General features: G+C 38.8%; 1 protein-coding gene across 1 annotated transcript in view; it reads right to left on the reverse strand.

The window, feature by feature from the left end:
• The window catches only part of EDIL3 (EGF like repeats and discoidin domains 3), a 411,761-nt gene extending 406,708 nt beyond the window's left edge, over positions 1 to 5,053 (reverse strand). Inside the window, exon 1 of the mRNA XM_070412295.1 lies at positions 4,626 to 5,053. Within this exon, the coding sequence (XP_070268396.1) occupies positions 4,626 to 4,692 (67 nt within the window). The 5' untranslated portion in view covers positions 4,693 to 5,053. The remainder of the gene's footprint in view (positions 1 to 4,625) is intronic.
• Positions 5,054 to 24,657: the final 19,604 nt, after the last annotated feature.

The raw sequence follows: 24,657 nt of genomic DNA on the forward strand, positions 1-24,657 counted from the left end.
CAATAATAATTGTTTTGCTGTAAGCACCTTATAAAATCTATGAGCATTTCCTCTGAATGTACTCAGGAGACCCCTGAGATATAGCAGTTTAACCTAGACATGGGCTTGTTTGTGGCACTAACAGCAACCCTGTTTCCAAGTTGAAGTCCCGTGGTACAAGCAGTGGGTCCTCTTTTTCAGGGGAGCACTAATAACATAAGTTTCATATAATTAAGTTTGACCTATTACTTCATATGCCCTTTATATAACAAAATGAGTGTGGGACATTTTATCTTTATGTGGATTTGCAGATTAGCATTTACTAGTTTACTTCTTTTATTTTCTCCAGCTTTCCTTTAAAAGATCTTCGCTGATTATTCTGACACCTGCTGGCAAGGGCAGACTTTATCCCAATCTACTTTTCCTTCGACAACTCTCTCAAATCAGACTTCTTGGAGGTATTTTAATTGACAATTAAGTGATGATTCATTCAGTTTAAGTATTTACTTAATTTCTAGCATTATCGAATAACTATGAGAAAATACTGAACATGGGTAACCATTTGATTTTTTGTAGATAAATACTTGTTTGCTTTGATTAACCAACAGATATTAAAGTCATTACATGGGCAATGATTTAAAAAAGGAAAACATACTAGGCATCTTCATTAAAAATGCAGATGAGAACTGAGTAATAGGAATGGCTTGGCTTTGATTTTCTATTGTTTCCCCTGCCACAAACATACAATGCCAGTTTGCAAACTACTTAGGAAATAAACTCAACTATATAAAGAGTAAATTTATTAGCTGTGATGGAAGCCATACCATTGATTACATATTTGCAAAATTTATTTGTTACTCACTACCTATTCATTTTGATTTACTCTGGTTTGAACTGTGCTCTGAATCCTGCATTTTTGTTGTTTGTTTGTTTTGTTTTGGCCAGGATACAGTATAATGAACCTACTACATCATAAATCATACTCAATGCTATTGCACCCACAAGTGTGTTCAGTGAAGACCAAATATCAGAATTAGTTTCTTGGGCTTTAGAAACTTGAATTTAGCAAGTTTTTAAAACAGTACACAAATGATAACATATACAGTCCATCCCATTCAAAACCCTGCAAAAGATAAAAAGTTTAAAAATAAATTACCTAATTAACATTTTTATCTTAATATCAGTGAAATTAGGAGTATGGGCTGCAAATGTAGGCTGTCAAAACTATTAACTTATATTTTGTAATGGTTGTGAGTAACCAAGCTATTTTAGTCATGTATACTTTATCCCTTTATGCTGCTATAATTTTTGAGGAGAAATCATATGTATCCAGCAATGAAAGCAAATGTTATTAGTAACATTAAAAATATCCTAAATCCTGAATACATATTTTATATCAATAATGATCTTAAGATATTTGAGAAAAATACAACAGAGTTTTAATTTAGAGAAGTGCTATACATTTGCCTGGTTTTGAAGATCTTTGTTACTTCAAGACCCTAGAGAGAAGAATAGGCTATTTCAATTTTTTAACCATTAGTTTGTATTGTTATAAATGTTTTCCCAAAATCATATAAATTTAAAACAAAATGCATTTCAATTCTAAGGAAATATTTCAACAATAATGTTCAGGAAAAAAATGTTCATGCGCAGAAGGGGGGGGGAATGTACGTTGCACCATGACAGTGGATGACATGGCCAAGATTTTGCATTAGTGTGAAATAATCACAGCAGGATACTTAATATTCCCCTAATTATTACTTCAACATCTCAAAATTATTTTTAAAGGTTTCAACAGGAATCTAAAGTTAGCATGTATCTTTAAAGTATAAAATGAATGGTCATGTAAATTAGGTAATGAAGACACGAATATGTAATGATTTTAAACACATAAAAAACTGTTATTTCAGCATAAATATTACTATACTAGTATAATCATAGAAGCATAGTGTTGTTATCCAGTGAGATTGCTCAGCTACTAAGCATAGTGTTGTTATCTCCAGTAAGATTGCTCAGCTAATTTATTTTCACATAGAATTAACTAAAAATCACCATTTATTTAAAAAGGAAATGTAAATACCAATGATTCAGAGTATTTAGGAAGTGTCTAGACATCTTTAGACAGTGCCATTTGCTAAAGACTTCAAGCACAAACTGCAGGCAAAGGGACAGATTGCATAAGATGTCACGTGCTTGCTGCAACTGTATGCATGTTATTGGATTTTTTAGAGCAACCCATAACGATGAATAATTTAAGAGTTAATAAAATATTCAATCTGACTGATCCATTGGTTTAATTTTAAAATAAAAATAACTAATAAAAGGAATTACACGTCCTTATCAAATCCCAGGCATTAATGCACGGAAATTGCAACCCACACAGGGAAACTCCAATTTCTAAAAGGCATACATTGGATAAATGATATGTATGTAGGGAGGGAGGGGGGGGGGGAGGCGGGGGCGGGGCAGGGAAGGTGCAGGGAAATTCTAAGTGTTAGCACCAGCTTTAATAACTTTGCTCAAAGTTTAATTGTTTGGAGCTGTCATGCAAGCTGCACTCTGCCTTCTGCAGGGCTTAAGGAGAATAAAGTGGAAATGTGCAAGTTTAACATAAATTGCTCATGGAAAATGGTGTTTTTTCCTAAATCCCTCTCCCTACAGGCTGGCTGACAAGAGAACCCAACTGAAGATTCTGGAGTGCACAGCTGCTGGCATTGTCTAGGAGCCTGAGTGGGAGGCCAGGCAACCTCACCAAGGTGTGCCCTAACCCTGGTACCTAGGAGGCAGCGCTCTGGGCTGCAGCGAGCTGGGACTCATCCTGCCAAGGGCTCCTCACCCCCCTGCCAAGGGCTCCTCACCCCCCTGCCAAGGGCTCCTCACCCCGACCAAACAAGGCGACAGGGGCCCAGTGGCCACACATGCCAAAGGCACCATCGCCTCCACCTCGGAGCTGGGACAGATGGTGGCACCTTGTAGGTGCCTGTGAGTGGGTGAACGTGTGTGTTTTCGTGTTTGGAGCAGGAACGGAGGTGGGGAAGGGAGGAGGAAAGACCGAGTGCCTGCAGCTCCCCCTTTCTCCCTCCAGCTAAAGGATCAAAGTACAAAAGCAATTCAGACGGGAAATAAGAGAAAGGGGAAATACTGGTGGTGGGAACACAATCTTTTTCGTATCGCTGGGGACTCCACCGAACAACTATGGAGCCATTACCATTCCGCAACCTTCAGCGGAGTGGCTGCCTCTGCCTGATCCCTGGAAGGGCACTGGGTAAATGCAGGCGAGGTTCATACCTACACATACGCCTACCCGCGGGGGAAAGAGCCTCATTCCGGGAGAGGGAGGGAGGAGGCCAAGGAAGGAGAGGCAGCAGATCGCTACTGGCGGGCGGGGAGGGCATGTGGCCAGGAAGGCGGGCGAACAGTAGCCCGAGAGCACACAATTGTCCTGCGAAACAAATGGAAGGACGGGTGCATGCACGGATGGTGCAGAATATTCATTCAGTATGCAACCTCGCATGAATTCTAGTCAACACATTTTCCATCCAACTCTCCCTTCTTAGAGGCAGAGTATTTTAAACCAGGCAGTGCACTCAGCTCTCCGCGAAGCAGCCTGCGGACTCTTCAGAAGGGGCTGCCGGCACCCGGGAGCGCAGAGGGGGGCAACCCCTCCCCCGGCCTCCACAGAGCCCCACAGCCCTCTGCCCCTTTCCCACACCCCCGCCAGCCCCCACGGCTGCAGAGATAGGGGGCCCGCCCAGGGCTTGTGTTGACAAGCGACCCCTCGCAAGGGACCTGGAAGTCACAACTCAGCAGGAGACTCGTCCCGGTCCTCTTTCCTTTTTCTCCCCAACAGGCTGGTTTATTTCACACAAATCATGGAAAGCACCGGCAGGCCAGCTCTTACAACTTTTCCGCTCTTGGGCGGAACAGGAGGGTCATCTCGCACCGCATGATTTTCCATTTCCAAGAGTGAAGCTTGCACAGAAGGGAGGGCTGGGCAAAGCCCGAGGCCCCTAGGATTAGAGGAGAGGTGGCTTCCCCGGGGTTTTCGGGAGCCGAGGCTGCCTCCGAGGATGGAGAGGAGGAAGAAAGCAGAACTGCTTGTCCGACAGTTCTCCATCTCACTCTCAGCCCCAAGTCCCGGTGTGAGGTTTGGGTTGCAGAAGGCTCAGCCCAGCCTCGTGCCAAAGCTCTGCACCCCAGGGGCAGACAGTCCCGCGCCTCTCCAGCCACTTCCCTTTTCAACTAGATGAGCCCAGACCCAGCCCAGGGATGCCCACCCGGGGTGCCTAGCGGGCTCCGGACGGCACTGTCCTTGGCCGGCACTGCTCGGGGAGGGCTCACGCGGGCCAAGTGAGAATCTGTGGTGCCCAAGAGCGCCGTCCGTTCCCTCCTGCCTCCCTTCTTCCCTCAATCTCACCTCCGTACCGCACCCTCTTTCCTGTCAACCCCACGCACTTGCTCTGACTTTAAGGGCACTTTTCGGGAGAACTCAGGGCGTGCTGCCTCCTCCGCGCAGCCCGCCACCCCTGGCAAGTCCAGGGGAGCACCTCCAGCGCCAGGCACGGCATTCCCCTGTGTCCTGCACCCAGTGGTGGCGGCGCGGGTGGGGTGGGGTGGGGTGGGGTGGGGTGGGGTGGACTCCTCACCTTTGCAGAACTGGGGGACACAGAAGCTGAGCCCGACCAAGAGCCAAGCGGCCACCGAGTGCTTCATGATCCCTGCTTCGGAACTTGACCCCGGCTGGGCTGGCGATGGAGCAGGGAGCAGGGGGGGCACGTGCCCGAGGTAGCACCGCAGGGCAGCAGCAACCCCGCCCCTGACCGTGAATTCAGGAAGATGTCTTCTTCCTGCAGCGCTTCCTCAAACAAATTCTTGGAGAGGGCGAGGAAGAGTGGGTGCCCGAAGGGAAGGCTGTCTCTCCTGCTCTCGCCTGCGCTCTGGCGCAGAGGTGGGCGAGCTCTGGCAGCGGCGGGTCTCAGCCTCCGCTGCGGGTGGGTCCCGGCAGGGGCTGGGCGGCGGGGTGGGGCGCGGGAGCCCGGGGCTCCAGGTCACCCGCTCCTGCGATCGCAGGCTGGATGCTCCGCCGGCGCAGCTGGGGCCGCTCTCCGGGTCTCGGCTGCCGGGCTGCCGACTTGGAGAACAATGAAGCGTGAGGGCGGGGAGCCAGCCAGCCGGCCGCCGAGCGCACTGTGTACAAACAGAGGCGGCGTGCGTGCGAGCCGAGCCTCCCCGGCTTCCCCGGCGCCCCCGCCCCTGCCGCCCTCTTATCCCTCCCTCCCTCCCTCCGTCTCCCGCCCCCACCTCCACCCAGTCCCCCCTCCCTCTCTGACTCTGTGGGTCTGTCTCTCTCACTCGGAGGTGGCTCCTTCTGCTGGAAATTGGAGACAACCGCAGCCACACCCTGGCACCTGCCGCCGCCTCTGAAGTTCCTACCTTCCTGGGCGGCTGGTACCGTGTCCACGAGCCCCAGAGGCGCGGGGTTAAGGGAGGCACCTTTGGTGTCTGAGAGTCTCCTGGTTTCCAGCACCGACTTTATCATTAACCGCGTTAAGGATTCCCCCGGAGCCCTTTTCTCAGTACAGCCGGGAGAAGAAGTTAAGAGGTTCTGAAAAGTAGCTCTTGGGGCACAAAGCTGCTGGAGAGACAGAACCCTGCAAAGTCACTTGTCCTGGATTCTCAGGAAATGCGACCGATTGAGCAGCGAGACTCCATCCAGCTAAGACGGGGCTGCTTCACTGTCTGTCTGCACTTCTATTAGCTCTGGGGCTGGGGCAGAGGGTGGAGGGCTCATCTCTTCAAGGGGACCGAAAGGTGAAGGCTGGGGCTAGGGAACAGGAGACATGTGTCTGTTTCAGATGAGAAACATTGGGGTGAATTGGGGGCCGGGCAATGACAGATTCTTGAAGCCTCACTAAAGTGGATCAAATCACCCTATTACCCACAAAAACAGTATAAATGGACTGGTTTGGGCAGTGGAAATAGCTGAACCAAAATGTAGCCCTTGGCTTACAGTAGTGTTCTCCTCTTTTTCTGATTAGAATGGCCGCTTAGTGTACATGGATTCCGTTTCGGCAGTTGCAGGCACCAAAATGAAACACTCGTTTTGTTTTCTTCTTTCCTTCCAGAGAGGGTGGTAGGAAGAGAGATAGAAACACAGGCACAGAAAAATTGAAGGGAACATTCTTGAAGGCAAGGATGTGAAAGGAGACTGTATGTACTAAGAAAAGGATAACAGGGTATTTGGCCATGCAGACTCCATCTCCCTTTGCCTGCTTGGGTTCTTTAAACTTTAATTTCTACCTTCTTTTTGTAATTTGAAGTGAGATCAAGGATAAAAGACTGGTGGAAAAGTATTATTATATATTGCTATGGAGGAGTTAAGGTACTATCCCGCTGGCAAATAAAACACAATGGCATTTCAAAATTATTTCAAAACAAGGTTTGTTCAAATCATATGCTTGGTGGGAGGGTAAAAGAATAGGGTTTACAGTTTATATTCAATATTATTCTGTATTAATTTCAGGTGTACAGCATATTGATTAGACAATCGTAACTACTTTACAAAGTGTTCTCTCTGATATTTCCAATACTCAACTGGAACCATACATAATTACAGTATTATTGACTATATTTCATATGCTGTACTTTACATCCCTATGACTATTTTGTAATTACCAATCTGTGCATCTCAATGCCTGCTCCTTTTTCACTCAGTTGATGAAAGGAATCATTTTTTAAAATGACTTTGCTAAGGGAAAGAGGGAGAATCATTTATTCACTATTTTCATGCTTCAAGCCACTGACGTTAGAATAAGACATCATTGTCTGGAGTTGCAGCAAAGAAGTTGTAAACAGTGATATTCCAACCTTCTAGCACATATTATTACTGAATTTTGAAAGTGGGCTTTCAGTCATGCTATGGCATGTCTGGCATAAGAGACCTTTTTATTTTTTTTGAAATGAGATGTTTAGTATTAGTGTGAAGGTATTATTTCAAAGGTTAGTGCTAAATCTCAAAAATATAAAATGAAAAACAGTGTTTCTGTGATGAGGTATTATTTTCCTATTTAATTCCCATTTATTTCAACTTGTTTTAATAATATATGACCTTAATAAGCATGTTAGAAAGTTAATTTTTTTTTGCTACAGTGTATGTTACTAAAAGTTTTTCTTGTTTTATGTTTTAAATATATTTTTTATTGATTTTAGAGAGGAAGGGAGAGGGAGAGATAGAAACATCAACGATGGGAGAGAATCATTGCTCAGCTACCTCTTCCATGCCTCCTACTGGTGATCGAGTGTACAACCTGAGCATGAGCCCTGACCAAAATCAAACTGTGACCTCCTGGTTCACAGGTCTACACTCAACCACTGAACCACACCAGCTGGGCAAGTTTTCTCATTCTAATTTAAATTCTTAAAAAATAAAAAACCCCAAGAGAGCATAAAACTACATTAAATGCATATTCTGTGACCAAATACCTGGAATTGTGACTATAAATGCCATTCTGTTTAACCTGGTAGACAACTTGTAATATATGTTGCCAGTTTAATACCTCTACTTCCACAAGTCCCATTTCCAATCTCATTGATACATAGCCTTAGATACATAGCTTCCTGTGCTTAGTTACCCCCCTTTTTCTCACTTATTGATAAATATCATGTACCAATCAGCTTTTCATTTTGAAGGTTCCAGGCACTTTACCTAATTTACATTGATAGCACTCATTTCACTCTTACTAAATTCATATCTATCCTCTTCAGAAGTGGAATAGAAGAAATGTTAGAAGACCAAAAGATATAGATTTTAAAAAGAAGAAAAAATAAAAGGATAAAAATCTGCTATGAATCTTTTAGCTCACATAAAATGCTAAGGGTCCTTTACTAAGCATATATGATCCAGGCTACATTTTATAGCTTCTGCAAATATGTGCCTAAAATGCCAAAAATGAATCTATACATCATTTCAAAACAGCACTTCCAAAATATTTTCTGCAAGCTTACTTCCCTCAAGATATTAATAGGTTTCTGAGGAAAAAAACAAATTTTGCCATGGTCCAATAATTTGGGTAGCATTGCATATCAAAGCAGCATCTTGAGGATTCATGGTGAACACTAGCATATGAAACTCTGAAAGGTCCTGTGGTTATGAAACTTTTACAGACATGTGTAATTCAGAATTTTGTAAACTTCTTTTTTCACTAGGACAAGTTTTTTCTCAGAACCCTGTTAACATATTGTACACTTAGTGCTACGAGGAAAAGAACTTGGAAAACATTGCCAGAAAATAAAGCAGAATACTAGTAGAGTATCAGCAAAACTAACAAAAATGGAAGTGTGTAAAGTTTACTGATTTTCAAGAATTGTTCTTATTTGCTTATAGTTTGGATTCTGGAGCAGAACATATATGAATTGAAATACTGTCTCTACCACTATAACTTTTAACATAGGCAAGTCCAGTAATTGCCAAGCCTTACTATTCTAATCTGTAAAATGGAGTTAATAAAAGTACTAAACACATACTAGTAGTGATAGGTTATTGTCCCAAAAGGGCCTAGCCCAGCGGTTCTCAACCTGTGGGTTGCGACCCCTTTGGGGGTCGAACGACCCTTTCACAGGGGTCACCTAAGACCATCGGAAAACACCTATATAATTACATATTGTTTTTGTGATTAATCACCATGCTTTAATTATGTTCAATTTGTAACAATGAAATTGGGGGTCACCACAACATGAGGAACTGTATTAAAGGGTCTCGGCAGTAGGAAGGTTGAGAACCACTGGCCTAGCCCATTAGTGGCTTCACAGTGATGATTATGATGATGATGATAACAATAGTGATGATGGTGATGATGGAGATGATGATGAAGAAGGAGGGGGAGGAGAAGGAGGAGGAGAAAATGAGTAAGACAATAATCACTTATGGAATTAAAGAAAATTATCTCAATAACGAATTACCTTCATTCCCCACCTACCACCTCCATTAAATTATCGAAAAATTTTAAACTCAACTTTTAATTTGTCAAACAGTAAATAACACTAAATGTATTATTTCTCATTATTTCTGTAATTATTGAATAATATTAATAAATAAACTAAGTACATGAAGAGTCTTAGATTATTTTATCAAATGGTACTTGGTACTACGATTTTTTTTATCATTTTGCATTTAAAAACTTTGTTTTGCATTTCAAAAACTTTATTTTCTTTAATATCCAAAATGTCCTTAGATTAAACTTTGGATTTCAGCCTTGTGTGACCCAAAGAAGAAAATCCAGTCAAGTCCTGACCTAGATTTCTGACATACGTAACTGTGAGCTAATAAATTGGTGGTGTTTAAATCTGGTAAATTTGCAATAACCTGGTAAGCAGAAAGGAAAAAATAGTACAATAGATCACTATTATTACCCCTTTTTAGAGGGAAGGAATAAGGCACAGATCGGTTAGGTAGAGTGCCCATGGTCTCAAGTTAGTAAGTGTTGGAGCCAGTAATTGAACCTAAACAGTCTGAATTCAGAGCCAACCACACTCCACTGGCAGCAATCATGGAGGCTCAACTGTATATTAAACACTAAGCATTTTCACATGTAATATTGCTTCACTAAATCATTCCAACCAGCTTTATGAGGTAACCATTATTTTTATCTCCACTTAACTATTGAGGAAATCAAGGTTCAAAACTTGCCCAAGATTAAGGCATTTGAAGTAATTTGCCCAAGATTAAGGCATTACTGAGGGATGGAGCCAGGAGCCAGGAGCCAGGAGCCAGGATCTGAGCCCTGATTTGATTCCAGGAGTGATTTTCATAACCATTATGTTGTAGGGTATATTTACAAGTCATCTAACTTACTGTACTAGTATGTATTTATATTTTTAATTGAAGAAAGTATATGTGATTGTCATTTTTAGTGTAGTCTGCATTCTCTCTGACCTTCTTGATCTATCATTTTAGAGTATACTTTGCTTGAATGTAGAATTCCAAAAACATTTTAAAATTATCCAAAATATTTGCATAACTCAAAATACTTTTTGCATTGCTCTCCTTAACACCAAGCTATGGAGAGCAATGCATTCTTTTCTCTAACCCCCGACTCATGCTGCTATGGCTCCCTGAAAGGACCTCTCCCAAAGTTTAATATCTGTATTTGAATGTCCCCATAAGGCCTCCCCAAACTATTCCAGTACAGCACAACCATCATTTCCTAAAACTAACACTTTTTATTTCTCTCTAGTTGTTTTGCTTGCATTGTGAATAGTTCTTGCCACGAAGATAATTGAGCGCCATAGACTTAGCAGAGTGTTAACATTTTGAATCTCTTTAGTCTTCCCACCACGCGCACTAAGGAAAGTTAGCTGTTAAGACTACACATTTTATAGTAAATTCCCAGTTCCCAGTATTCCCAGCTTGATTCCCTGACAGATGCTGTCTCCAGAAAATATGCAGGTCATTACACAAGAATAAGCCTTTGCCTTCAGAGTCTGACCCCAGTAAGAGAAATTTCTGGTACCTCTCATTCCTGCCCTCTGGTTTCCCAACCATTTCCGTGACTTCATTTTTAGGTCACTAAACTATTTTTGAATAATTAATACAAGCATATAATGAAAGTTCAAAGGCACAAGCATACAGAGAAATAAAAGTTTACCTCTTAGTGTCATTTCCTCCTTACAAAAGGGTTGTCTCCCCAGAATAACTGCTGATAGTTAGCAGCTATTGCTGTATAACCTTCTAAAGATATATACATATAATATATATATATATATACATATATATATATATAATATGTATATATATGGTGTAGGTGTGTATGTATATACACATATACATTGTTCATAACAATTACTAAATTATATAAACATTATGCATCTTGTTTTTTTCACAAAAGTATTTCTGAAATTATATCAAGGGTGAAACGTAAATCTTTTTCAGTGGACATTTAAGTTGTTTCCAATCTTTTGCTATTGCAAACAATGTTCAATGAACACATATTTTGCACACGTGAGCAAAATAAAGTTGCTAGAATAGAATGCTTAAAGTGGCATTGTTGGTTGAGGGTATGCACATTTAAAATTGTGGTGGATCTTGCCATATAAAGATGTATGAAGTCATTCTCCTATCTGTAATGCATCAGAGAGCTTGTCTCCCTACATCCTAACGAATTCAGTGTGTTTGCAATTTGGGGGCTTGTCAATCTTGTAGTTGAAAACTGACATCACATAGTTTTGAATATCTCTTATTAAGATTGGATGTTAGTGACTTTTCACATATTTAGAAATAATTTATATATTATTTATATTACCTTTATGTCATGACATCTCATGCCATTTGCTCTTTTATCTACTGGATTGCAGATGTATTTCTTGATCGGTAGGAATTAAGTATATATTTAAGAAATTAGCCCATTGGGTATCATGTTTATATTAAAATTTTCCCAGCTAGTTTACAGCTGTTTTGCTTGATTTTATTGTCCTAAAAGTTTTATATTTGGAATGATAAAATTTATCCATCTTTGCTTATGATTTCTAGGTTTTATATTTTACTACGCTCTTACTAGTCTGCATTTATATTCTCTTACATTTTCTCTTAGTACTTCTATGGTTGTTATGGTTTCATGTGTTTTTGTGTATGGGGGAGTATAGATGTTACTTGTTTTCCAGAAAACCAGTTACATAAAAAAAGCATGTCTTCTTTACTGACACAGCATGCCAATTAAATCACTCAGTGAACATATATTTGGTTCTACTGATTGCTTTTATAGACTCACCTATTGGGTTATCTATTCATGTGCCAGCGCCATACTTTTAATTATTGTTGTTTTAAAATGTTTTTAATAACTTCTAAGATAATATGCCCTTATTTACTTGTCTTAAAAATATTTTCTCACTACTGTTGTATACTTATTTTCCCCATGCGAACTTTAGAATGAATTTGTCTAGCTGAAATTGTAATAAACATGTTTATAATATTAGGATTCCTATCTATATATCCAAGGCTTCCTTTATATCCCTCTTATTGGTCTCTACTTTGGAATTTTATCTTTTTATGTACCCATCTAAGTACAGTTTTTTCCATTATATTTTATAACTGTTTTATATTTATATGAAGACTATTTGGATGTGTGTGTACGTGTGTCCCAATGTTATACCTAGTCACTTTATCAAAATCTTTACTGTTTATATTAGATTTTCAGTTCATTTTGAGTCTTCTAGATATACAATTATATCACCTAAATAATATTAGTTTTATCCCCTCTTTTCAGATTTTCATACCTACTTCTTTTCCTAATCACATTCTTATAACTGCTGCCAAATAAATGCTAATGGAATGGACACACTTGTACTGTTCCTGACTCTAACGTGACCAGTCTACTGACCTTTTGCAGACGCAGCACATGTCCTCTAGTCTTCAGATTCCAGTGCAGACATTACAGTAATTTCCTATATACTAGTGCTTGCTTGAAAAATAATGAAAAATAAATTTAAGGAGCCAAGCCATTACTGTCAGTGTAGAGAGGAAATAAGAGTTCATGAATGTACAGGACAGGATAAGAGAAAAACAATTTTCTTTACAGCAAAGACAAAGACACTCGTGAAGATTTGTCAGCATTGGCTGCTGTAAACTTGGAGGTTGCTTTTGACTGAACACTGGAACTCAGTGTCTTTGGACTTAAAATGAGAAAAACTCGCTTTATGTCCATCACAGCCACAGCTATTTAAATATGTGATTAACTGGGGAAAGGAAGATATTGCAACTGTCCAAAGGACAATCTTGGACTATTTCCCCTTTTGTTGTTTTCACTGACATTTCCCTCTCTCTTTCCCCTTTTCTAGCATTGCTAAAAATTTAGTCAGAGATTTGTTTATTTAAAATATACAAGATTTCTGGTTTGCTACGTCAAGCAAAGTAATTGGACCAAAGCTAATAAAACATAGAGAAAAACATTTATTCATAAACAAATGATAAAGATTATGAATACATTAGATCCTCTTTGATTTTCCTGGTTCCAAAATGGATTACAATTTAATGAGAAAACCTGTCAATAAAAATTTGTTTTCACAATTATTGTTTTATTTTAAAAAATTGAAAATGCAAATATAATATATTTCAATATATAGTATTTTTGCAAGTGCAATTTAAAATATGGTTTGTTTCTTCAACCAAGGGAGAATAACATTTAATTTCGTGTTTAATGCTGACATTGATTCTGTTACTTCTGTCCATAGATAAAGTACTCCTAGAACAATTTTCCTTCCACAGTAATTTTAAATACTACACTAAAATATCATTCATGCCTCATAATATAGTAGTAGTTTGTCTTAAGTTGTTATTGAATTAGTTCATTTGTTAATATGAACTATTTATTTAAATGTTTTAAACTCATATTTTCCATAAAAAATGCAAAACCATAGTGCCTATATTACAGTTTGGAGGATGAAAGAAGCATCATGGTCCTCACTATGAAGAAAATTATAGTATCTTGATCTTATGCTTTTAAGAGCAACCAAATCAAAATAAAAATTTAAACCAAGAAATTTTCTTTTATTAAAACTAAAATTTTCCCTGCAAAATACAATGCTTAAGAAAATAAAAAGACAAACCATAGACTGAGAAAATATATTTGAAACCATGTATTCAATAAAGGAGTTATTTTCAAAATATATAAAGAACTTAAGAGTTATTCAAAAAATGAAATAGACAATGAATCTGAATAGACACTTCACCAAAGAAAACACAAAAACAGCAAACAGCATTTAGGAAGATGCTCAACATGATTCATTAGGGAAATGCAAATTAAAACCACAAAGTAACAGCACTATACACCTATTAGAATGGTCAAAAATACAAACAAACAAACAATAGGAGACTATCTCTTCCACAAAACCTAAAATATTTATGATCTAAACCTTTACAGAAAAAATTTGGAGACCTCTGGTATATGGGAACATTAGTAGCTATTTTATTGTGTCTTCCATAAGTCTAAAATAATCCTATCTAATAAAGCAGGAATATGCTAATTGACCATCGCACCATCACAAATATGGCAGTGCCCACAACCAAAAAGGAGGAAATATGCTAATTGACTATCACATCCTCAAAGATGGCGGCACCCACAGCCACAAGATGGCCGGCAGGGGAGGGCAGTTGTGGGCAATCAGGCCAGCAGGGGAGGGCAGTTAGGGGTGACCAGGCCGGCAGGGGAGGGCAGTTGGGGGTGACCGGGCCAGCAGGGGAGGGTAGTTGAGGGCAACCGGGCTGGCAGGGGAGTAGTTAGGCGTCGATCAGGCTGGCAGGGTAATGGTTAGGGGGTGATCAGGCAGGCAGGCAGAAGTGGTTAGGGGCAATCAGGCAGGTAGACAGGCGAGTGGTTGGGAGCCAGCAGTCCCAGATTGTGAGAGGGATGTCCCAGATTGGAGAGGGTGCAGGCTGGGCTGAGGCACACCCCCCCCTCCTAGTGCATGGATTTTGTGCACCAGGCCTCTAGTTTCAATATAAAATAATTTAAAGTACACTACCCTAATTAGCCTCTCAGCAGTGCTTTATAGCTAATCCTATTGCTTTCCTAATTTTTCACCTAAGGAAATCAAGATTAGTAAAGTCAAGTGACTTGCTGAAAGGCAGAGTTCACATGTAAACCAAGAGATGTTAAATAAGGTTTCCACAGCACAATGACAGCATGCCTCCTTTGCTTTATTTGGTGATCCTGGGAACTTTGATTCATAGATAAGCTTTCATTTTCAAAAACAACATTATGAAATACATATTAAAGAGACTATGAAGGAAAATTACATTATTGCATCAATACATCCTTAGAGAATTCAAAGATTTCTAGTTTAATTTCTTTTTTAAAACATATTTTTACTAGAGGCCCGATGCATGAAATTTGTGCAAGGGGCTCGGCCCCGTCTGCTGCGGCTTCGTCAGGAAGGACATCTGGCCTAATTAGCATATTACACTTTTATTATTATAGATTGATTTCAGAGAGGAAGGGAGAGGGAGAGAGAGATTAAAACATCAATGATGAGAGAGAACCATTGATTGGCTGCCCCCTGCACACCCCTTAATGGGGATTGAGACTACAACCTGGGCATGTGCCCTTGACCAGAATCAAACCCGGGACCCTTCAGTCCACAGGCCAACACTCTATCCACTGAGCCAAACCAGCTAGGGCTCTAGTTTAATTTCAATATTTTTTTTCTTAAAGTATATATAGGGATGCAAACTTGCTTTGTAGTGCAATGTGTGATCTGAAATATAATAATATAGGTATTTTGAACTCGGAAGTTGTAGCTTATATATAAAAACCTATGGCAATGTGAGCCTTCATTCATTCACTCAGCAGATAAAATTGAAAAAAAAATTTATTACCTGAATTATTATTTACCAATTTATTATAAGAAATATATTTCTGAATGTTTACTATAAAATAATGTAACAACAAAAATTAACATGAATTTGAAAGTGCATATTATAAAATCAATCAACATTTATTTTTTAAAATAAAATGATGAATTTAGAGGATCTCTTAAACTGACAAACTCGACATGAGTGAATTAAAAGTGCTTCCAAATGGAAGACAGGTACTCCTGCCAAAAAGTTTTAAAATTGCATTTTCCTACTTGTTAAAATACAATTAACAGTAATATTAACATGCAAACTATTCTGTAGTTCTATTCATGAGAAGACATCATAATAGTGGAAGAGAAGTGTTTCCAGTATTGCCTAGGATCTGACTCAGCATCAGCTGAAAACACCCTTGTACTATTTTAACATTTTCCTTTTCCTCTATTAAATAATGTGTCACTCTGGGCTGTGACTCAAGCTGGTGACTCATTTCTGTCCAAGACTCTGCGTGGGGATCTTGAGTGATGACTGAAACTACCAGAAAGTCTTCCCCTTCGAAGAGACTTGGTTTTGATAACAAGTGCATAGATGATTGATCCACAACTTTTACGTGGTTTATTTAAATATGGGGAGTTGCTTGGCCCTTTAACTTTTCTATTTTTTTAACCACAGCAAAATCTTTTATTGTTTTATCTGCCTTTTAGTCTTCTGTACTTACATTTTTATTATTACTATATTTCTTTCAGCTTTTTAATTTTTAATTTTAATTTTTTAAGATGCAGAAGAATAATCTTACGAATTCTCTGAATAGCTTACATTCCCAGCAAGGGAGATGGGCAGCTCTTTGCTTCTAATTAGTTCTGTAAAATACCTTTTAATGCTATAAAACAGATCTGCTTTTCCAGTCCCAGATGGCACCTTTGGCCTAAAAGGCAGTCTTGTGGAGGAAGTGGTTAGTGCAGAGCTTAAATCACTGTTCCTGGCAGCCACTGAGACTGCTGGCTGAGGACTCATTCCCACGAGAGCAATAAGCATCAACTCAGACAGCCCAGGGTAATGACTAGAGTATTGTTGCTTTCTAATTTCTAGGATCATTCTGTCCTTAATAGTCAAATCCATGAATTTAAGATAATTTCCTGACAGTGGACAAGCCTTCCATTCGGTCTACAGCATGGGATGAAAAGGAAGTTGGAAATTATTGTACTTCCTTTGTTTTATTTACTTTTTCTAGGTGCATTGTCCAGCACTTCTAAAACAAATATAAATAACTCTTCAATGGTTCAAACTTCTGGTGGCTTGCTAGCCCAACTACAATGCCAGAGGTGTGCAAACATGTGTAACTTATAGAAAGCTGGCTGGTTTCTGTCTCCTGCAGGACTCTCCTAATTATCTGAAGCTGCGAAGGGAGATATATTATACCTCTTCATGTAGATCTTTACAAAGAATAGTGAGTCTGTCTCTAAGACCATTTAAACAATATTGTGGTAAAGTGATGTAACAACAGACATTAATTTCTAGGTTGATTTTTGTCTCTTCTTTAGAAACAGGCAAAGTAGAAAAGAAAGGAGGGGTAGAGGAGGACTGGGGGAGAACACTTTGATGTCTTCCCAGGAGAGAGAAGGAGTATTCCAACACAATGTTAAGGCCAGTCTGCTGGATAGATGCTGATATCTGGATAACTGGCTCTCAGAGCATACATACTGGAGTGGAAGAATGGAGCTGGGGAAAGGGAGGGGGTGTGCCACGGTCCTAGAAGGACCTGAATGAAATGCTCAGGGATGTTAGGAAGCCAAACACCTGGGTAGCATATTACAGGAAGCAAAGGCCTTAGTGCCCACAACACTCCTTCAACCATCAGGGAATTTAAAATAGTGAAAGTGGGTATTGCCTGCTTTTCACTTGAATTCTGAAAATTTCAGATTGTATGAATCATTTTGTGCTTATTAAACTTCACTGTAGACAAAACATCTCTTTTAAAATTATTACAAAGAGGACTGTTGGTTGTCTAGTATAATCGTTTTCCTAAATTTTACTTCATTGTTGACATGTCAAAAGAAGTTTGATTCTCTCAAATAAATGGTCAGGTGTACTATGACTGTACCTCTTAGGGTGAACAGGGAGCTGGTTTTGCATTGATGAGCTTCCTCCTAAAATTAGATCAGCATAAGGGATCTAAACATCATATCTTATATGCCATTTTTTTGAAATGTCACCTAATAACATTTGTATCAATAACATTTCCCAATCAATTTGTTTCTTCAGTCACTCTGCAGAATTAAACACACAATAAGCATTGCCAGTTCCTCTGTCACTTTGCACTATTTTCCTCCTCACTTACTGAGTTCTATTTATATTTTCTCAGGCAGTTCACATTGATTCTCACACTCAGTAACCTTCCTCTCACCAGTAATAAATTGTAATCATGGGACATTCAGTCATTCATTTACTCATTCGTGCATCCCCAAAATATTACCTTATCACATGCTATCTATATATATAAAAGCCAAGTGACCGGAATGCCAAAATGACCAGAACAACCAGAACGACCTATTGCTATGAGATGCAATGTGGCCAGAAAACTGGCCATATTGGGGGGGGGGGGCGACCCCTCCCCCTGGCCAGCCCCAGTCAGATCGGGGGTGGGGCTGGCCAACCAACCTCCCGCATCCCCTCACCCCCCCACACCAGCCTGGCCTGATTGGCCCTCATGGGGTGGGCCAGCTGGACCCCACCCATGTATGAATTCATGCACCAGGCCTCTAGCAATACTATATCAGATACTATACTAAGAAGTTCCTTTTATTTTATTTTTAAAGACTATGAAATACTAAGATTTTTTTCACTAGTAATCTTGTACATCTCCAATATTCCAGTAACTTCTTCGTCTTGACTAAATTCACCAGCATACAGCTCTCACACTCCACATATATATCTATAACAACGGTCTGCCAAGACTATATATCCACTTTAATGCAACATATATTGGAACCCATTTAGCTCTAGACACCATGGACAACACAATTTCACAAGGAAACCAAAGCTCAGGTCAATCCTGGTAAATCTTCTCTATAAATATCTTTTTAATTTATTGTTAAAAATGAAAATTTACAGTAAATGATTACTGTGTTGAGGCAAGCCACATAGAGAAGTGAAATGGACCTAGTAGAATACAATAAGGTGGCAAATTAGAAAATGCATGCCCAATCTAAACAGTATAGCAGCTACCCAACTACAGTCAGCTATTGCCTTGTGCAGATATGGGCCCAGCAGGGCCAGACTCCAAATTTTTCAACCCCCTGAAATTTAATACAAAATTTTCCAATTTTTATATGCAGGTATAACTCAACATTTCTGCAAATCAAATAAAGCATACTTCTAGTGATTACATATTTTTGGAAATTAAAAAATTTACATTTGAATAATTAAAATAAGTTAAATATAGATCACTAATCTAATTAGCTTTACTGTTAAATGACATCAAGTAGAAAAGTTTAGTCAATATTTAAATCTAATTTCTGGACAAGTAAAAGCATAAGAATAATCCAACACTACTTCATAATGACTGCTAACACTTTGCATATTAGGCTTTTACATATATAGATGAAAAGGAAACAGAGTATATACATATATGCTTTCTTTTGTATACATTCAGTATTTAAACCCACTCAAGAGAGCCTATATTACTTTTATATTTAGAAGAAACACTGAAACATATTTTCTGCTTTTAGAAGTTGACAGCTCTCCAGACATTATCATTTTGTCATATGTTCCTGCACTTTCCAACCCTAACAACACTTCTGAAAGCCTTTTACTTTCCATGGAGACTGACAATGCCAGTTTATCTGAAGAGTACTGTAATTCTTAGCTACACTCTTGAGCTGTGCATTGTAGCACTTAATCATTTTCCCTTCATACATGTAATAATAAAGGAATGAAGGAGGGCAAGAGTATATGCTGTTATTTTTAGTCATTTTTTTCCTCTTGCTTGCACTAATGGGAGAGTGCTAGAAGTAGATCCAGATTTTGTGGGACTTACAATCTTGTATGACGTAGCCATCCCTCTCTACAGAACATAATACAAAGCTATAAAAAAATTTACATAGGTAAGTGATTGTTCCTTTAGAGTGACCAAGATTATTTTTAAATCTTAAAAAGCTGAGATATATCTCAAAGTTTCAATCATCACAAAGTGAAACATTTTAATTTATTAATAGCTTGGCATGTGTCTGCTATTCTGTAACTTTTTTTGAATTTATACTTTGGATCACTTGTTTATTTAAGTACAATTTTTAAATATGAGTTTCCATAGAAACAAGAGAAAGATAATTTGATCTTTTCTCTAGCATGAGTGATCAAATATTTTTGATTTTTTAATCCTCACCTGAGGATATTTTTCCATTGAGTTTTAGAGAGAGTGGTAGGGAGAGAGAAATACCGATGTGTTGGTTGTCTCCTGCATGACCCTGAACAGGGCCGGGACCTGGGAGGAGCTTGTAACAGAGGTACATGCCCTTGACCAGAATCAAACCTGGGACCCTTCAGTCTGCAGACCAACGCTGTATCCACCAAACCAAACAGGCTAGGCCTGAGTGATCAAAATTTTTAAATTCATAATTCTTGTTTTTATAATGTGCCGCAACTCATAGTCAGTAACATCAAAAAAACTTTTAAAATTAGTATTAAGGTTAATAAAACTTTATCAACTTTCTTTTATAAACAAGGTATAACAATTCAAGAAATATTCCAGACTGAATCTCTGGATCTATAGTTGTCAAACTGGGTTTCTCTTTCACTATCCACACAGAGGGGATGCTGGTTACCTCCGGACGGTCTAGCCCTCTGCCTTGCTGCCACAGCCCTGGGTCAGTCGGCCTAGTTCCTGGTGATAATAGCCATGGAGTCATGGCTACATGTCAACGGTGAGCAGTTGCTATAGGTCAGTGATGGCGAACCTTTTGAGCTTGGCATGTCAGCATTTTGAAAAACCCTAACTTAACTCTGGTGCCGTGTCACATACAGAAATTTTTTGATATTTGCAACCATAGTAAAACAAAGACATATTTTTGATATTTATTTGATATATTTAAATGCCATTTAACAAAGAAAAATCAACCAAAAAAATGAGTTCGCGTGTCACCTCTGACACGCGTGTCATAGGTTCGCCATCACTGCTATAGGTAAAAGTGATTACAAATCATAGAAATATGTGCCCCTGAACCCAAAATAAGTGTATCTTTGACTTAACTTTTTCATAATCATATCTCCAAAATTCTCATCATCCCTCCAATGCCATCCTAAAGGAGGGTGCTGACAAAGGGAGAGTTGTATGGAAAGAAATAGCAGTTACAAACCTTCTTTTTTCAAAATTTTAAGTAGCATAAGACATAGGAACACATTGCCAGGTCCCTCCCTGGACCTTAGAAAGAGCTGGTACAAATGAGAATCCCTAAAACTTAACCTTCACTGGCATCAAGGTAAATCTGCCTCTAGTGAGAACTGTGATCAACCTATAAAAGGCTCTGTCCTTCCTGGAATAAATCAGCCAGCTGCTCAGTAATTGGTGGAGTAACCTGAAACTACTGTTACCATTTCGGAAAGGAAAAGTAGAGTAAGTGACAAACTGGTTGCAGAAATTCTGCTTAATGGTGGCCACCAACCACACTACTTAACAGAGGTAAACAAAAGCAAGTCTCATTAATGAGAGATGGAAACGTTTATCCTTTTATTCATCAAAGTTTTGTTTCTAATAGTTAATAAATGTTAACAGGCTAATTACAGTTAAATATTTCCATGATTCAGTAAATAATAGCACTCCCACTATTGGGATACATGTGACCCTTAATACTGTATAATAGAAAAATATTCATTAATACAAAAAAATAATGATTCAGGGAGCCAAAGGGCAATTTTCAAAATTATATACAATATGATGCATTTTTGTCAAAATATGCTCATAGTTGCATGGGAAACATTTTGGAAAGTTTTCATTAAAGTATAGCAAAGATTATCTTTCTAAAACATGTCATTATGAATATTTTGAAATTTAATTTAAAAATATTTTAATTAAAAAATGTTTAACAGTACATAGATTGCTTTTTGAAATACAATGTAAAATTATAAAACTGTTTTTATTTTAAATAAAATATATGATGCTCCGTACATAAGCTACACACAATAATATGAAGGTTTTATATAATAGGAATTCATATTAGTTCATATAAACCTCCTGTCATTCAGGGTTTATTTTCATACCAGTTATTTGACTCCAGCATCAGTCATAAAGCACTTCTGTATGTCTTGATAAGCCCCTGGGTTTTCTACTTTTTTTGAGCTAAGTCTTGATAAAACAGATGATAATCTGAGGCTTGCCTGCTATATTGTGAAAACCCCACTGTGCTTGTAATAAAGGCTTCATCTCTCCTTTACCAAAAATATGTGTTTAGAGTGGATAAATGGAACTCTTTTTAAACACAGACTAACATATATTAACTAATTATTTATATAAATTACTAATATGATTATATAAATTATTTATATAAATTATTTATATGATTATAAATAATATCTTTATAACATATTGAGTTTATTTATATGAAGTACTCACTTATTTTAATGTAAAGAATACACCAAGGCAGACTTCCAGTAAAATTTGTTTTTTTCTATTTTCAAAGATAAGAAAAAGCAATACACTTTGAAATTAAAAGACAAGTGAATAAAATAACATACCCCAAATAGAATTGGGTTATATTTTTTACTAGAGGCCTGGTGCATGGAATTCGTGCACTGGGTGGGGGTGAGGGGAGGTCCCTCAGCCCGGCCTGTACCGTCTCACAGTCCAGGACTCCTCGGGGGATGTCCACAGTCAAACATCCCTCTGGCAGTCTGGGGCTCTCGCAGTCCAAGACCCCTCACTCCTTACCACTCACCTGCAGCAGAGGGAGGAGGGGCTCCCGCCACCACCACTGCACTCGCCACCCATGAGCCTGGCTTCTGGCTGAGCAGCACTCCCCCTATGGGAGCGCACTGACCACCAGGGGGTAGCTCCTGCATTGAGCATCTGCCCCCTGGTGGTCAGTGCATGTCATAGCGACTGGTTGTTCTGCAGTTCAGTTGATTTGCATATTAGGGTTTTATTATATAAGGTGGTTTATATTATGTGTGACTATTTAGAAACATGATGTTACTCATCTTTGATATACCGTATAGCCAGTGTGGCCTACAGACTTTGGTTGTTCAATTTATCTTATCTTTAATATGGATTTGTGTGCTTTTAGGGCTCTCTGCTACCCTATGAAAAAACTCTCTTTGGCTACTTCCCTTTGTCATTAAATTCTTGTTTCCAATCCATCAGCACATTTTGTATTGAGTTCCCATTTTGCTAAAAGCAAAACTCTGAGGAAAGAAATATAAGGATCACAACCTATTCTTTAAAAGCTCATAGTCTGTGTGCAGGTGGAGGAGCTATAACATTTTGAGATAATTAGAAGAATTTATAAATGTAGTTCAGCAATAAATATTGAGGGCTTTGTTGTTGTCATTTTGTTGCTGTTTGTTTATGTGTTTTTACCAAGAGTGAAATATAACTGTTTCAGTATCCAGAGATTAGAGAAGAGATTGGGCAGTGAGTAACACTACGTGTATCTTTAATATGGTTGGAAGCGCAAATTGTATAAAGAAAGAAACAAGAAGGAAACACCACGTTTGGGAAGATTTAGAAATAAACCTATTGCTGAAGATGTTTAGTGAAAACTGGCATGGCTCAGTGGTTGAGCATCAACCTATGGACCAGGAGATCTCAGTTCTATTCCTGGTCAGGGCACATGCCCAAGTTGTGGGCTCAGTCCCCAGTGTGGGGTGAGCAGGAAGCAGCTGATCAATGATTCTCTCTCACCATTGATGTTTCTATCTCTCTCTCCCTCTACCTTCCTCTCTGAAATAAAAAAAGTATATATATTTTTTTAAAGATTCGAAACTTTATTTGAACATATGTCAGTTGGCATTAGTGTCCTTAACTTGTAGGCAAACAAAAACTCAACTCAAATGATAATTTCTATTTTAGTGATTAAAGTCCAGGGATCTTACACAACCCAGGCATGGGTTATAAGCCCTGACTTTTCCCATTCTTTTGATTTTGGCTGCCACTCTACTGGCTTTAGTCAGACAAGCATATCCATGCGTTGAAAGATGGCTACAGAACTTTCAGCCTTGCGTTAGGCAGTTATAGTATACTCAAACTATTTCTCTTATTCCATCGATTTCAACAAAATCCCAATCCTCATGGTCAGTGTTCTAAATCAAGGAGTGTGCCCATCCCTAAACCAATCTCTAGTGAAGGGTAAATGAAACGCATTGATTGGCGGAGGCCTGGGTCACATACACAGCCTGAAACAAGGGATGAACCAGCCCTACCAAGACCCCTGAATTAAAGTTGGGGTGGGTCAGTCCCCATAAGGAAAATAAAAGAGGGTAAAATGGTTTTCAGATAATTAAAAAAAAAATAGTGTGCTTTTGTCACGACCAGCTGCATTGGATAATGACCCACCTACCCTGGTGCTGGCCAATCAATCAGTGCAGACCACAACTCTGAATGGACATACCTGAAAACTACTGAATATTCTACTGAGATCTCCTGGGACCACCTCTAAAATCTCCACTCTCAAAACCCTCTGACAGGGACCCAGTGCGCTCTCCCTTCAGGGAGCACTCCCATGCCTCTTCCTTTCCCTACCCCTCCTCCTCCCTGCCCCAGGCACCTTACCTTTTGTTTCCTCACTCACAAGCTCCAAGGGCCCTTCCTTTACCTCTACAGCCTATTTCTTCTAGAAATTACCTTTTCTACCTCTGTAATTTACCCAATAAATGTCCTGTTACAATAATAAATAAATAAATAAATAAATAAATAAATAAATGGTAGGCTTTCATTTCATGGGGCAAAATAATTATCAATGGAGGCACTGAGGGGCTTTGTCTTTCATACTTGTATAATTCATATAGTTGTATGTTTTGTATGAACTTATGGAAATATGTTAAGGTAGTCAAAGTATTTAAAGAAGTGGGTTTCATTGTTTGGAAGAGTGTTGGAAAAAAATGTAAAGTGATTTTTAAAAAAATCTGTATGGAAATTCAACAGTAAGTATAAAACCTCTTAATACTGCTTCACCATTTTGCCTAATAAATTCATGTCTTAAAATTAATTTAAAGGGAAAAATTAGTCAAACACAGATGGATATATTCATACTTATTGTACATTGTTAATAATACAAAAATGAGAAAAATCATTAAATGAATAATAAAGAATTAATAAATTTTCTTATAGCCATATTGTCAAATGCTTTAAA

This window comes from Myotis yumanensis, unplaced genomic scaffold, assembly GCF_028538775.1.
Source record: "Myotis yumanensis isolate MYYU_CA2020_CCGP unplaced genomic scaffold, mMyoYum1.0.hap1 SCAF_4, whole genome shotgun sequence".
Classification (NCBI taxonomy): Eukaryota; Metazoa; Chordata; class Mammalia; order Chiroptera; family Vespertilionidae; genus Myotis; species Myotis yumanensis.